The sequence below is a fragment of the Eulemur rufifrons genome, chromosome 16 (assembly GCF_041146395.1).
Source record: "Eulemur rufifrons isolate Redbay chromosome 16, OSU_ERuf_1, whole genome shotgun sequence".
Taxonomy (NCBI): domain Eukaryota; kingdom Metazoa; phylum Chordata; class Mammalia; order Primates; family Lemuridae; genus Eulemur; species Eulemur rufifrons.
Window position 1 is genome coordinate 37,501,270 of NC_090998.1, and position 15,030 is coordinate 37,516,299.

At 53.9% G+C, this 15,030-nt stretch overlaps 1 protein-coding gene across 2 annotated transcripts in view; it reads right to left on the minus strand.

The window, feature by feature from the left end:
• The window catches only part of COL2A1 (collagen type II alpha 1 chain), a 29,803-nt gene extending 15,084 nt beyond the window's left edge, over positions 1-14,719 (minus strand). The window contains exons 1-18 of one of the 2 annotated variants that reach the window (XM_069491591.1): positions 14,635-14,719; positions 10,471-10,677; positions 8,973-8,989; positions 8,695-8,727; positions 8,556-8,588; positions 8,395-8,448; positions 8,135-8,236; positions 7,094-7,171; positions 6,422-6,466; positions 6,259-6,312; positions 5,844-5,897; positions 5,022-5,075; positions 4,593-4,646; positions 4,424-4,477; positions 4,090-4,134; positions 3,519-3,572; positions 778-822; positions 220-273 (exon numbers count right to left, since the gene is read on the minus strand). In XM_069491591.1, the coding sequence (XP_069347692.1) occupies positions 220-273; positions 778-822; positions 3,519-3,572; positions 4,090-4,134; positions 4,424-4,477; positions 4,593-4,646; positions 5,022-5,075; positions 5,844-5,897; positions 6,259-6,312; positions 6,422-6,466; positions 7,094-7,171; positions 8,135-8,236; positions 8,395-8,448; positions 8,556-8,588; positions 8,695-8,727; positions 8,973-8,989; positions 10,471-10,677; positions 14,635-14,719 (1,122 nt within the window). The remainder of the gene's footprint in view (positions 1-219; positions 274-777; positions 823-3,518; positions 3,573-4,089; positions 4,135-4,423; positions 4,478-4,592; positions 4,647-5,021; positions 5,076-5,843; positions 5,898-6,258; positions 6,313-6,421; positions 6,467-7,093; positions 7,172-8,134; positions 8,237-8,394; positions 8,449-8,555; positions 8,589-8,694; positions 8,728-8,972; positions 8,990-10,470; positions 10,678-14,634) is intronic. The other variant, XM_069491592.1, reaches the window with a different exon arrangement.
• Between the last annotated feature and the right edge of the window lie 311 nt (positions 14,720-15,030).

Here is a 15,030-nt window from a genome sequence, read left to right on the forward strand (position 1 = left end):
TTCTCTGTCTGCCTTTCCCCACTCCAAAGCTGTAACTGGACCTCTCGCTTTTTATCATCCCGTGTTACTTTCCCTCCAGCTGGTGACGCTGCAAAGCGTCTGGCTTTGTGCCCTGCCTGGGTGGAGAGCAGCAGTGGGTGGTGGGAGCCACCCCTGAGGGGTTGGCTAGCAATGGTCACGGGGAGAGGGGAGTGTCTCAACATGCAGCAGGGCACCCACCTTGGCTCCGGGAGCACCAGGGAAGCCAGGACCACCAGCGGGACCGACGGGACCCTGGAGAGAGGAAGCGGGTGAGGGGTGAATGTCAGTTCTGGGCACAACCTCTCCCACCTCCAAGGTGAGCCGCCCACACACCTCATGCTCCTTCCCACCCTTGTGCTGATTTCACTCGGCATCCGTTATGGCCAAAAGTCCCTGGATGAAAATTGTCCCCACTGCCAGCGTCCCTAGGACACTCCAGGGAGAGGCCCTGCTTTGCCTGGCATCAAAAGGCAAAGCAAGTTTCTGACTATATACGACGAGAGAAGCAGTCATTTCTTTCACCGCCCTCCTCAAAAAAGACCGAAAGGGTGGCTGAGAAAAATGAACCAATGCTTCAAAGCTTGTTATCTACATGCTCAGGCAATATTTAAAAATGATTCCTCCTCCTTCTTCCTCTTTTCCAATAGAAGTCAGAGCACTGCTGCGGTTACACCAAATAACCCCCGTAGACCTCATTGGGCTGTTTCCTGGCACTGAAAACACAACCACCACCCGCCGAGGACAACAGGAACTCACCGGAGGTCCTGCGGGGCCTGGCTGGCCATCGTTGCCGCGGGCACCCTGTGGGCGAGGAAGAGGAAACCGCCATGAGAGGTGCCCACAGGCCTGCCCGCCCCTGCTCACAGCCCACCCTCACAGCAAGTGAGCCGGACACTGCCCCGGGAGTCCCAGGGCTGAGCACAGAAGAGTGGGTGTGAGTGGCAGGACAGCCGGCCACAGGAACCCCTCTGTGGCCCCGTGTGAGTGGCTGGAAGCGTAGGTGATTTCCCTGCTATTCCCTTATTTCTTCAACTTGAGTTTAGACTCCAAATACCCCTAACTTCAGGCAGGCCAAGTTATCATTTAAAGACTCAATGAATTGGGCAAAAGGAAATTGAAATAGCCACGCAGCAGCCTGGACTCAGCGCTTCCCGCCTGCCCACAGAGGGACGCGTTCAAGGCTTGGTTAACCCCTTGGTTAAGGCCTGGTTAAGGCCTCTTGGTTGGCTCCAGGCTGCCTCTGTGCTCCGGCCCCTCCCCAGACAACCTGCTCTTTAGGAGACAAAGATGCTTGCAAGATGTCTTCTGCCGGCTCCCTGATGGGGACAGGGCACCAGCCATGGCCCAGAGACATACAGCTGAACCCTGAGAGGTTTTGCTTCACAAAGCAAGGCTACCAGTTTCTTCTGTACAGGACGTGCGCTTTGAGGATTTTTTCCCTTGAGTTTGTGGTGTGCACCCCTCAAACCCTCTTCCAAGGCCCTTAGGGCCCAGGGAACTCTTTACCCAAACTCTGGGAGCCAGCGAGCTGGGAAGAGCTGAGCCTAGGACCTGGTCCTGGGCAGGGGACCTGAGCAGGCCAGGAGGGGACCTTTCCCCTCCTGGGCCCCACCTGCTGGCCTCTGCCTCTCCTCAGAAGCTGGAGGAGAAGGATGCTTTAGGGGGAGCTCGTATTTTAAAGGAGACTCAAACCACCTTCTTGGCTATGGCCCAGTTCTCCTAACTGAGCCTCTCCAGACTGGCATTTAACAGCAAAGCAAGAGGAGATGTAACAGAAAAAACGTCAGAGAGAACATAAAGCCTCAGCACTGGCCACAGCGCTCTGGGCTGGGCTACCCACTTCGGGAAGCTCTAGAGCTCCTTCCCGCCAGGAGTCGGCCAGCAGGAGTCCCGGGCTGGGCATGAGCAAAGGGGGAGCTGCCGCACTGCTCTGAGAGCCAGAGCTGAGCTGGCGTCTGCCAGCTCTCCCTGCAGCAGGGCTGGGGAGAGGGCACAGTCGGACCCAAGGGGGGGCACGTGACCGCAGCAGGCAGGGCCGACCCAGGCCAGTCCCCAGCCCAGCCTTGACACCAGGCCCACACTTGGAAGTACATGAGTCTGCCCTGTGTCTGGGGCCCGCACACCTCGGACACTGCACAGCCACCTTCTGGAAGTCAACGCTCAGACGGCTGCTGGGAGCCCTCAGAGCAGGGGCGGCCAAGAGGAGTCTGATTGGAGGGCGGAGGGAGGAGGAGCAAGAAGGGCTCAAAGGCAACGTTGTCAACCTTCAAAGCCAAATCTTATACACACGCTGGCAGCCTGACTCCTGTGGGGACAAGACCCAGCGTGGAGAGCCCAGAGCAGGGCCCCGCTGAGCCCAGGAAGGAGGAGGACCACGGCAGGGGATGCCCTTCGTCTCTGCCCCTTTCCTGGGCTGAGGCCACTGTGACTGGGAGCCTCGCTGAACGCCACAAGCCAGCGCCTGCTAATCTGCAGAAACAGTGGTGTTTCTTGGCAGGCCCAGCGTTCTCTAATCCCCTCGCACAAAGTGACCTGGGGCAAGGCACTTAAGCAGCCCTGGCTGACAAATGGGGGTCGAGGCTGCCGGTTATTTCACTGATCTGCTATGGAGGGAAATTTCTGCCAAACAGACACGTTATCCGGAAAGCAGCACAACGGGGTGAAGCGGATGTGTTTTGGCCAGCCCTGTAAGGACCTGTGAGGAGGGGCCTCGGCGCTTGGGTGGCTGGGGTATGAATTCAACAGAAAGCATAATCTTTCTTAAACACGGCTTTCATCACATCACTCGCCTGACCAAGCGCCTACAAGGACTCTCTATTGCTAAAGGACCGGAGCTAAACGTCTCCGTCGGGCGCCCTGCACCCTCTGTTGGCTGCCAGTCCCCTTCCTCTTAATCCCCCACATTAACTAGCGGCCACCAGAGTCCGAGGCTGCAAAGCGTCATTTATCGTAGGCTATTTAACCTTTCTGTGCCATGGTTTCTTCTTCTCTAAAATGGGGAGAAGAGTAGAACCTACCCTGTAGGATGTGGGGGGGATTAGATGAGACAAAGCATATAAGGTATGAAACACAGCAAGTGCCCATGAAATGGGGGCCGCCAGCGTTTTATCACATCATTAGCAGCAGCGCCAAGTATAACCGCCCTGTGAGCAGATGCTGGACTCCACTATGCTTTTCTAAGCTGTCATAATCTGAGCCACCAGAAAGGACAAACAGAATCGCGGTGTCTATAAACTGCAACTAGCGTGGCTGAGGAGCAGGTGGGGGCTGTTGAACGGGTGACTGGTAACCCAGAGTGGTTAAGAGAGTCCCGCTCCCACCCACAACCCTCCTCCTTTCACTGCAGATCCAGCCTGGGGATTTTCGATGGAGTGAATTCTTACGGGATCATGATACTCTCCACACCTCACAGGGCTGTTTTGAGGGTCAGGCGAAATAAACTTATAAACTCTAAAGAGCGGGGCCAATGGTGGCATTTGCCTTTGTCAATTACTCACCGCAGCACCGGCAGGTCCAGCTCGTCCTCTTTCACCAGGCAGGCCACGGGGACCCTGGAACACACACCAGGACAGCCCAAGCATGAGCTGGCTTCACAGCACCCGGGGTCATCACCCAGATCCCAGAGGAGGGGGGCCTGCGCTCGCCCGGGAGGACAGGAGCTCCTGAGGGCGCTGCCGTCCTGCCCAGCCCAGGGCTCCTGGGACCACCTCGAAAGGCCTTCTACCCAGGCAGGGCGCAAAGGCTCCTGCTGTTACCTAGCGGGAGCCTTGTTACAGGCACGTCTTGCCTCTTGCCAAAATGTTGAGAATAAACAGAACGTTTAAAAATTGAAGCATATTTTAATTGTGCTAACAGGACTATTTCGAGGAAATGTTGGTGAAATCTTGAACAAAACGTCTATCTAATACATTTTACTTTTTGCTCATAATCATATCAAATCTACAAAACTGAATATGTACTTTGTACAAAGGGAGCACTGGGGTTTACGGTGCAGCATCTGTTAGGCTCTAGGAGGTGTCTCAAGAGCGTCTGGCAGCCTTCTGGGGGCAGGGGGACGCCCATACTCACCATTGGGCCCGGAGAACCGTTCTCGCCAGGGGAACCACTCTCACCCTGGGAAAAAGACACACAGGGTCAGAGTCTGGGGCCCCATTTCCAGCCCCTAGACAACTCCCAAGGAAGACGCTGAAAGCGCTGGTCAGCTCAGCTAGCAATGATACACTCAAACTTCAGCGCTGTGAGGGGCGGTGCCCCCAGCTTCCCAGGCCTGCTGTTCACCCATCAGGATGTGGGAGCGGGCGTTCCCAGCCAGAGCTGTCCTGGTGTGCTGACTCCACTAAGCTCCACAGCGTCTCCTGGGCCGGACAGAAAGGTCCTGCCTGTGTGCTTCCTGGTCCCTTACCTTCACACCTGGGGCACCAGCTTCTCCCTTAGCACCATCTAGGCCTGGGTAACCCTAGGGAACAAGAGAAAACTCAATCACAAATAGGAAGAAATGCACACCCCCCAAAGTGCTTTTCTCTCCCCTAGGCAACCTGTTCCTTCCAACACCCTCATGCGCAGACACTCACTCTGTGACCTTTGACACCAGGAAGGCCTGGGGTTCCTGGGAAGCCGCGAGCACCCTGCAATCCAAAGCAGAGAAGTTCAGGGCACAGAATGGAGGCTGCTCTCAGCTGCTGGAGCACCTTCAGCTCCCACAGGCCACCAGGGAGTTGCCACGAACCCCAGCACTTGGAAGGCTCCTTCAGTAAAATCCAGGCCGCCCCTCCCTGTGCTTCCCCACCTGGAGCGAAGTGGGTATCAGCAACTGCTGCCCAGCCTCCCCGTGGGCCTGTGCGAGGATCACACACGACTGTCCCCATGCAAGCGTGACAGACATGGGGCCACAAGTGTTTCATTTTAGAAGTGGCCCCATTGAACTGGGTGGACCAGGTTTAAGGCCACCAGGAGGGAGACTCTGAGAAAGGCGTTTGAGGATGAGGTAGGTGGGCCTTTACCTGAGGGCCAGGAGGGCCTCTTTCACCAGATTTTCCAGGTTTTCCAGCTTCCCCCTGAAGAGAGAGAGCGAGACCTCAGCTAGCTCAGAAGACACGTCGGCGTAGTTGGCACACTCCGGGACAGCATCTCTCCTCCACGCCTCGCGCCCACCTGCCCACTCATCTCCCTCACCTCCTTCAGAGTCCAGTCCCCTGAATGCCTTCTGTGGCTCACAACTTATTCCTTCAGATGCGTGCAGGCCCATGGGCCAGCTCCTCTGTGCTCACCAGCCCCCGACTTGCCTTGGAGGCTCTTTCTCTCCTCTCCTGGGCTCTGCAGACTGGACTAGCCCTCCCTGACCTCGAGAGACCGCGACTGTCTAATGCTATGCACAAGAAGAGCTCAACAGTGCCAACTCTTGTCTCTTCACTTCGTTTGCATCCTCTGTAGACATCCTGACTCAGGCTGAGCTTTTTTCTAACTCATTTACAATTAAGATAACGTTGGGTTGTTGAACGTTTCTTTCTTTGTTTTTCCTTCTCTACATCTCCTCGCCTTGTGCTTTTTCTCTCCCTTCTCTCATTTCTCAATTTCCCTTTCTGGGGCTAATGATGTTTTAATTATTTCCCTTCCCATTGGGTCCAAAGTGGTCCCCAGGGAACTTGCGAGCTCATTTGCAAGTGGGCATTTAGACAGGGGACAGAGTCAGGGCTTAGGACTGCCCAGTCTTGCTCCTCAGGACATCGCCACCCTGGGCGCTCCCCCGTCACACCCCAGCACACACCCGCTCCGGGCCCTTCCAAATGAGGCAGCTTCCCCTCTGACTACCCAGGTATACTCACATCATCACCAGGTTTTCCAGGGGGGCCAGGAGGACCACGGGGACCCATAGGACCCTACAAACAAAGTAAGAGAGGTTAAGAGATAGTTAGAGGGGAAGACACCTGATCAGTGGACAAAACATTGGGATGGTGGACTTGGAAGTCAGTTCTCCCATCAGGAAAAAAGACACCAAGGTCAGAGCAAAGGAACAGAGAACATCACAGTGGGAGGCAACCACAGGGCAGGCTGGGGTGGCCTGGAAGGGGAGGTTAGGACAGAGTTCCTGGTGGTCAGAGTTCCTCCATAGCTACAAAGTGACATCTGGATTTCCTCTGGGCTACCCTACTGTGGAAAAGAGCTGGGCAGAGCCTGGGAGGGGACAGCAGCTGGGGTCCCAGTGGTCTGTCATCAAAGTGGGGGCTGTGGGGTACTCACAGAGACGCCAGGTTCACCAGGTTCACCAGGATTGCCTTGGAATCCTTGAGGCCCCTAAAAGCAAAGTGAGGACACCAGGTTGACCCCCGTAAAGTGTGCTAAGACATCAAAGTGTTTGACAATCATTGGTGACACCACCAAGAGGAAAGGACCCAGTACTTACAGGAGCACCAGCAGGGCCTGGAGGTCCTCGAGGTCCCATGGGGCCCTGCATTGGGACAGAAAATGGGAGGTTTACTGGAAATGCTTCACCAGTGGCCTCCAGTGTGCCACCTCCTAGCCAAAAGCCCAGACAAAGGACAAGAAGTTACTCTGTGGGCAGGGGGCCTACAGTGGCTGCTCCCTCTCATTTCCCACTCCCCACGCAACAATCTATTTTTATTTATAGGCACCATTTGGACAGAGAGGCTGGCCTTGCTTTCTCCTGGACTGCAGCCATGTTTACTAAAGTCTGAGTTTCATTTAGCATGTGCCAAGTCAGAGCTGCAGGGCTGAGATTTCCTGCTGGAAGTCTGTGGGTGCTGGAGAACAGTAGCTGCTGTCTGCATTCTTCAGTTCTCATTCCAAGAGCAATAGCAACTGGCCTTCTAACAGATCAGCCTATATGCATCTCCCCATCCTCATTCTTCTTAGTCACTCCAGCGCATCATTAAAACTGGCATCCATCGCCATTAAAAACCAAATGCTCTGGGCCAACTGAATGGGAGGTTACATAACTCATGAAGAAGAGCTGCTCTGAGCAATTATCTGTAAGGCAGAGGTTGTCAGATTCTCTGGCTCTGCTAAGGGCCACCTCCCGCCATTCAGGCTGCAAAGAACTGGTGTCTCTTCTTACCATTGGTCCTTGCATCACTCCCATCTGGGCACCACCAGCTTTCTCATCAAATCCACCAGCCATCTGGGCAGCAAAGTTCTGCAAATAAACCCAACAACATTAGAAGGTTGAAAGGCCCTAGGTATTTCCTACTTGGCTAGGTAAGCTCTGTCTGGATGGAAAGAGTCTACTTAGATAAACTCTAATTGTTGGAGACTAAGCCCTCATTGATCAGAATTACCAATGATGCCTAAAAAACAGTTTTGGGAATGTGTTGTTTGATGATAGTGGCAAAATCATTTCCCTGGAAGATGAAGTGTTATTGGGAGGAGTATCAGTTTCTTATATTTCATTTCATAAAATTATTTTTATATTCTAAAATATGACATACTTTATTTAACATGTATTGAGAAACATAACTAAAACATCACTTTTAAAGGTGTCCTTTATTCTCCAAGACTTTAATGCCCAGAAAAGGTCTAAAACCAATAGTCTTGAGGTAGTCTGTGTCTGAGAGCCCATTTAAGTTTAAGAATTTAAAACAGAGCAAACATCAAAATGGCAAACCTGCAAAAACTGGGCAATAATATAATTTGTTGATTGGTTTGATTCCAAAAATGGCTAGTCATCCACCTTCACTCAGTGGAGCTCTTTCATGAGAATGAATAGTTGCTTGGAATGTAGTTGGCAAGGACCATGAATAAATATCTTCCAAGGACAGTGGTCACTCTTCTTCCAGGGAAGTACAAGTGCCCAGTCATCCTTCCTCCTAACCTTACACCCACCCCCAAGAATCAACCACATGGTGCAGAAGCCAGGAAGCCAGGTAACTGAAGACTTTCTTTACAGAAACCCAGCAAGTGAAAAAAGTCACCCCTTAGTGCCACAATCTCATGCCTAATATGTGATTCCACTAAATTATAGGCCTGGGGGTGAAGCCCATGGACAGACTACGTACACACTGCTGGCAGCCCTGGGAGCCAGCCAAGTAAGTGCAAGTAGCAATTTAGAAGCCACATTTCTGGAGGACAGCCTTAAGGAAGGGGAAATAAGGATACTTACTCCACCAAGCCCAGGGGGGCCAGGAGGGCCGGGAGGACCAGGGGGGCCAGGATTTCCAGGGGTCCCAGGCTCTCCATCTCTGCCACGAGGTCCGGGAGCACCCTTGCAGAAAGAGAAAAAGGCACCGATGTGAAGCAGTGTTTCTTCAAGAAGCATCTGTCCCTCCCTGGGCCACTCTTGAAAAGGTGATCAGGTACATGGTGGGGCCTTTGAGGGCCTGGGAAGTCCACAAGGGCTTAACAGCATTGCTTTATACTCACTTTTTCACCTTTGTCACCACGATCGCCTCTGGGTCCTTGTTCACCTGCAGGTCCCTGAAGGTGAAGAACTTGGTAAGGTGACAGCAAGGCCAGGAGCCTGCAGATCAGTAACTCAGATGCAGTGAGGAAGGGATGAAGGAAGAGATTTCCCCCTTTCTTACCTGAGGCCCAGGAGGTCCTTTGGGTCCTACAATCTGGAAGAGAGAGAGACCCACAAGACAACAAGTTAGAGGAGAGCACAGGGGAATGACCCATTTAGAGCAGCAGATGCAACATAGTGTGTGAATAATTCGTACTTACATCCTTGATGTCTCCAGGTTCTCCTTTCTGTCCCTGAAACATGAAACATTCACAGGATTAAGCTAAGTAAGCCCACTAAGCCCCAGGGCCCACTAAGCCCCTGTCAGCAGCCCCGTGTTGAGACGACCTCTGAAACAGACATCTTCTGATGTGTAAAGAATCACAGGCTGGATTAGCATAGCATTGCTTCTGAAGAAGGAAGTATAAAGGCAAGAAGAAGAAGCAGAAGGAAGAAAAAAAAGAAGGAAGAAGAAATAAGAAAGAAGAAGATCTCTTACCTTTGGTCCTGGTTGCCCTGCAAGGGAAAAAAAAAAAAATAGAGAAGAAGGTAAGAATTATGAGATGGAAAAGTACCAGTTCTTGTCACTCCAGTACTCTTAGGGGATCAAACAAAGAAAAGGACACAACCAAGGAAGAAGGCAGCTTCCTGTTACTTGGCTGGACCCCTCTGTTGGAGAGTTAGGGTCACTGTGGCCCCGGGGTTGCTGAGGACCCCTGAGGAATGGAGGTGACCCAGACTTTTTTTATGCAATGAGCAGGCAGCGTGCAAAAGAAAGGAGCAAGGGCAGCACAGGGAGAAAACAGAGAGCTCAAGATCTAACCAGCCACAGAGGGAGCAAGCACAGAAGATTCAGGCTCTTTTCCCCCACAGGGTAGGAAGCCCTCCCCAAATCCCAAGCCACCCCAGAAGAGTTAGGTACTTAGAAAGGTCTTACATTACAGCTGGATCTCCTTGAAGCAAGCACACAAAAAAAACAAAAAACAGCAGAGCACAGGAGTTATAAAGAGCATTGCAGCCAGTGCCATCCCAAATGAATAGCCCCTCCCAGTCATAGCAGCAAAAACGGTAAAGGCAATCAACACTTCGCTCACACGGGCCCCTCAGCAAGAGTCTGGGAGCCTGTACCACAAAGGAGCCAGTGTTGGTGAAAGGTTAAGGAAAGGCAACTTCTCACTTCCCTTTCAACTAACTGTCTTCTCTCCTTGAACAGGAAGAGAACAGTGAGGGCCACCCAAGAAACCTAGCTGTGCATCCCCACTAACCCAGCAGCAAGACAGGGCATGTGTTTGAGTGCTGGGGAAGGTTCACCTGCACACACACCACCCACCAGCACTGGCTCTAGCTGGGAGTTAATAACTACCCGCCAGAGTACAAGCACATGGGGCTCTGTCCTAGCCCATCTCCGCCCTTCCCCACTGGCACTCCCAGAGTCCATCCCCTCCTGCTCCCATTAACTTGCCTCTCAATCGGTGGTCAACTCCAATAGAGGTAATAGCAAAGAGGAAACTACCACCAATGTTTCATACCTCAAAGAGGGAGCCTGGTCTCTGTCTCCCCACTAGCTGGCAGAGGTTTCTCCACACTGAAGACCATATACTTGGAGGTCTTCTAAGGAGGAGACAAGGTGTGGGTGACAGAGGAGGAATTTATTCATATTTTGACCAGACAGAGCACTTGATCTCCATTGTGGCTCTAGTAATTTGCAGAGATGATTCCAGAGAGGATACTTTTGTGGAATCACATCTGTACTACACGTGTCTTGGAAGCACATATTTTTTTGGAGGTATTGGGCAAGGAAAGACCCTTCTTTGTCTCAGGTTCACTCAGTGTCAATCTGCAAGTGAGAAGTGGCCCTTCCTTTCTGCCCCCGCTGCTGGGGTCCCATGGATAACCAGTTCCTCTGCTTTGCAGAGATGCCCAGCATCTATGGGAGGGTGTTTGCTGTGCCTGCAAGTAATTTATTTATGTTGAACAGGAAATAAATAAATTACAACCACTGGCAGTGGCGAGGTCAGTTGGGCAGATGGGGCAGCACTCTCCGAAGGGGATCTCAGGGTTGAGGCAGTCTTTCACATCTTCACAGATTATGTCGTCGCAGAGGACAGTCCCAGTGTCACAGACACAGATCCGGCAGGGCTCGGGCTTCCACACATCCTTATCATTATACCTCTGCCCATCCTGCACACAGCTGCCAGCCTCCTCTGTACCAGGGTGGGGCAGGGGAAGCAGAGAGCCAAGGGAAGGAGGGGGTGGGGAGCCAGAAGAGAAAAAGAGAAAGGTTGCTGTCAACTTGACATAATTCCAATGCTGAAGAGCATGGGCTCAGGCCACCTGAACATAGGGAACTTGATGATTACTTTTCTAAAGCATTGTTCATTCTTTCATGTATTCAACAAATATTTATTTTGCACCTTAAACCACTCTATTATTCACCAGTGAAAATCCTGATCCAGCAATGAAGATGAGGGGGCTACTGCACCGTATTTGCTTCACCCATCTAGTACGGTTGGGGGGGATGTGAGGATGGGGGGAACAAGCTGGAGGGTGACCAGAAAAGAGGAGATGAGACTCTGATTAGGAACTCTGGGACGGTAAAGAGAAAGAAGACAGGAAGATGGTAAGATCAGCCAGGAGCAGAGAGGACTTCTTTTTTCTGCCTTCCTCTAGGAATTCTGGGATTTGCTACATACAATTGACAGCTAAAATTCAGAGGGAATGTAGAAAATTCTTCCTACATAAATTAGAATCTATAAACAGCTAGGCTCCAAAATATGAATATATGAGGGAGAGAGGTGAAAGGAGGAGCTATTAGAATTTGGATCTTGTCCCATTCTTTGAACCGTACTAGAATTAGGACTAATTTGGGGAGGAGGGTGGACCCATTCAAACAACAGCCCTGGGACTCAGGAAGGCTAAGAAATGGCTGGGGAGACAAGCAGGGCCAGGGCCTGGTGCTGACTCCAGCTGGGAGGCCCTGCCCGCAGGGGAAGACAGCACTCCAATCTGGGGAGTAGGGGGTTTTGAATGCCTGGCCTGGTCTCCTCCAAGAATGCAGAGCAAGAATAGCAGGTCCCTCTCCACAAGCGCTCTTCCGTCTGGAATTCGTGCTGCAAATGAAACCTATGCTGACAAGAGCTTCCTTAGCAGCCAAGGACTGTAGAGCCCGCACCACGTGCCAGGGAGCGCCCAGCGCTGTTTTTCTCATCAAAATCCCCAAAGCAATGGCAGCAGCAGGGGATGAATAATAGGAAAGAGCCACAAACCCAGTGGGCGGAGAAATAGTGAAAATCTAAAGATAAACGTTTTTATTTCTTTTCCACTAGAGGAAATCCACCTCGCCTTTAGGCAAGATAATCACGGGGAGGGTGGGGGATCCCAGGGAAAATGCAGAAGCTGCTGGGACACACCCACCGTTAAAATAGCAGGGGCAGAACGCAGGCAGAGGAAGGTGTAGGAGGAAGGGGGGCGTCAGTTAATGATCTGCAGTCGGGACTGAAAGAGCCTCCAGTCCTTAGAAGAGCCCACCCCCCACTCAAGGGGGGCAAACGCGGGGAGAAGTGGGTGCGCTCCGAGCGCAGATCGGATTTCCCGGGCAGAGCCGCCCCGGGTGCGCGGCGCAGGGGCGGGGCCGCGCGGCCCTGGGTGTAAGAGCCGCGGGGCGACTCTTTGTGGCCGCGGCTCTGGACGCGGCTCGCCTAGACACCCGGAGAGGGGAAAGTGGGATTAAATGACTGCCCCAGAAAGGAGCCAGCACCGTAACCGGATCCCCTAGGTGTGGACGGAGGAGCCCAGCACCACCATAATTGGGGCTGGAAAACGGCTGCCGATAGCATCCCGGCGCGCCCGATCCGGTTCCCCTCATTACCGCCGCGCTGTATAAGTGATTCTTTGTGGCAGGCCAATTAAAAAGCTACCTCTTTCGGGGAACTGTTTTGCTTCGCCGCCGCTTTGCGCAGGGCTGGAGTCCGGGAGGTGGCGGCGGGCGTGCACAGGGGGGCATTGTGGGAGAGGGGGTCGGGGAGTCCGGGGAACCCACCGGACCTCGCCTCTCATGAATGGGGCTTTTCTCGAGCGCACACAGAGCCCGATTCACAGGTCTCCGCGAGGAACCAGTTTAAATAAATACGGGCAGCGTTTCAGCCCCATCTGGAAGCCATCGCTGCCAATCTCCCAACGCAAACAAGCCTCACAAAGGAGGATTGAGATCTCTCCCCTGAGCCGGGGCACTTTCGGAGGCGAGGGCTCTGAAATGCAGATGTGGGTCAAAGACGCCGCCGCCAATCAGTTTCCCAAACTCGTGGAAGGACGGAGAGGAGGGGCGTGGCCGAGCTCTAGGTTTCTGACTTTCCTGGCTTCCGCGCAGACTGCGCCCTTCCCACGTCACATCTTTGGGCCCAATGACCCCGGGCGGGGGGGTTACGGAGGTGGGATGCGCCAAGGCGCAAAAGCAGCCGCTCAGATGCAGAATCACACTCCCCCTGGGAGGAGGAAGAGCGACTGCAAGGTTTGGTCCCAAAAAGCTGTGGAATTCACTCCCTCCCGGGAAGGACGCGGCGGCGAGAGCGCTTTGCCACTTAAGCGAGCGCCCCTAATAGCAGATGGAGAAATTGGGGAATTATTTTAGAGTCACCCAGCTAATTCCATTGCGTACTAAGGCAAGAGGTCAGCCAAGAAGATACTTTGTGAGTGTATGCTTGCAAATTGAGGACAAAAAAAACGTAGTCAGCCCAGGCCCCGTATACACGCCACATTCCCCCAGTGCCCAGGATCGCGCCTCGGGTTTAGCGCGCCACACAGAGACCGGGCCAGAACCTCCTGCCCCCCGGCTTCTTCAAGCTGTGCGCCGGGCTCCCACCTTGCCCCGCCGCGCCAATGAACTGAAAGTCCGCCCGGGCCTGCCGCCTTCCAAACCATCTCTGGAGACAGCCTGGCCTCGAAGGCAGAGGGACTTTGATCCCCTTCCCCCAAAGAGTTTCCCCTGCGATTGATTTACAATCTGTAACATACAAAGACGGCTAGAATCCCAGCCGTCGGAAACGTGCCCAAACACGTGGAAAAAAAAAAATCCTCTCTACCTAATACACTTTCCAGGCTTCGTTTGTCCTGAATATAATCCCAGACAGTGGACCTTACCAAAGGAGGGGGTAGAAAGGTGCGGTCCGAACCTCCTTTGGACCATTCTACAATTGCCATCTCTAACTATATTCGGTTGAAGTAGTTATAGTAATCGACCGGCCGTGGCCCCTTCTGCTACACACACACACACACACACACACACACACTCTGCAGCCTGGCTCCGCGAGTTCCAGAAACTTAGAAAAGTAACTCACTGTAGTACCTCCGAGGGGGAGGGGGAAAGACGGCGGAGAGGGGGCGCTATTTTCGGGGGCATTTGAAAAGCACCGTCTAGTTGGAATGTTGTCGCCTTTCAGATGGCTTCTCCTTCGGGAAGTGTTCGTACCCTTTATCAATCAGAAGAGAGGCAGGGGAAAGCCGAAATGCGAACGAGGGCTGCACCTTGCTCCAGGGCCAGCTGGGAGGGGAAGGGAATCCGAGAGAGGTGCTAAGGTCTCTTCGGAGCGCCTCTTCGAAGCCTTTCTTTGTGGCCTCGGATTTCAGCCCAGCAGTGTCACAGTGCTAGTCCTCTTTGTCTAACTCTCCTTTGCGCCCCCCAGCAACCAACTCCCGGACAGGCTACGAAGTCAACCCTTTGGCGTTTGCTCGCTCCCTCGTTCGCGCTCTCTGCTACTTCTAAGTTTGAGGGGCCGTGATCTGTTACGCTGAACTCGGGGCGCTTCGCGGAAGCGAGCGGTGCGCACGTGCGCCTAATTATCAAGGCTTTTGGAAAAGCGCTTTGATATCTGTGCGCAAATCTCTACGACCTGACACTGCAAGTTCAATATTCTTGCGCAACGTAGGAACCTCCCAATGCCTCCAACCGCAGCCAGCACTGAGGACGCTGGGACGGAGTCCCTTCGCTCGCAGAACTCCGCTCGGCGAACTCCTGCATATCCTTCACCTAAGTCTGGGCGCCCTACGACCCTAGGAGCCGTTCTAACCGGGCCCTTGCAGGCTCCAGATCGGGAGCGGGCCAGGGAGGAGGATGCTGAGGGACGCACGGAAGGCAGGCAGGCAGGCAGGGGCGGTGGGCGACTTACGGACATCCTGGCCCTGACACCGAAGGACAGCGGCGACGAGCAGCGTCAGCAGCACCAACGTCTGGGGAGCCCCGAGGCGGATCATGGCTCACCGCGGGGCCTGGCGGAGCCGGGCCCGGGCGGAGGGCAGGGAGGCGGCAGGAGCACGGCGCGGGTCCGGGTCTCTACCGCGCCCTCATGCAGGAGGCCCTTGGAGCAGGAGTAGGAGGCGGGAGACCCGGCAGCCCAGCAGCGCTCTGCGTCTTCTCCCCGCCGCGGCGCCCGTTATATGCGCCGGGCCCCTTTCGAGGCTGGCGAACTTGCCCAAACCGCGGGCCGCCCCCGGCCCCCCGCTGGGCTGTAACCTGAGACCCCGCCCCGGAGCCCGCCCAGGCCCTGCCAGAGCCCGCACCTGCC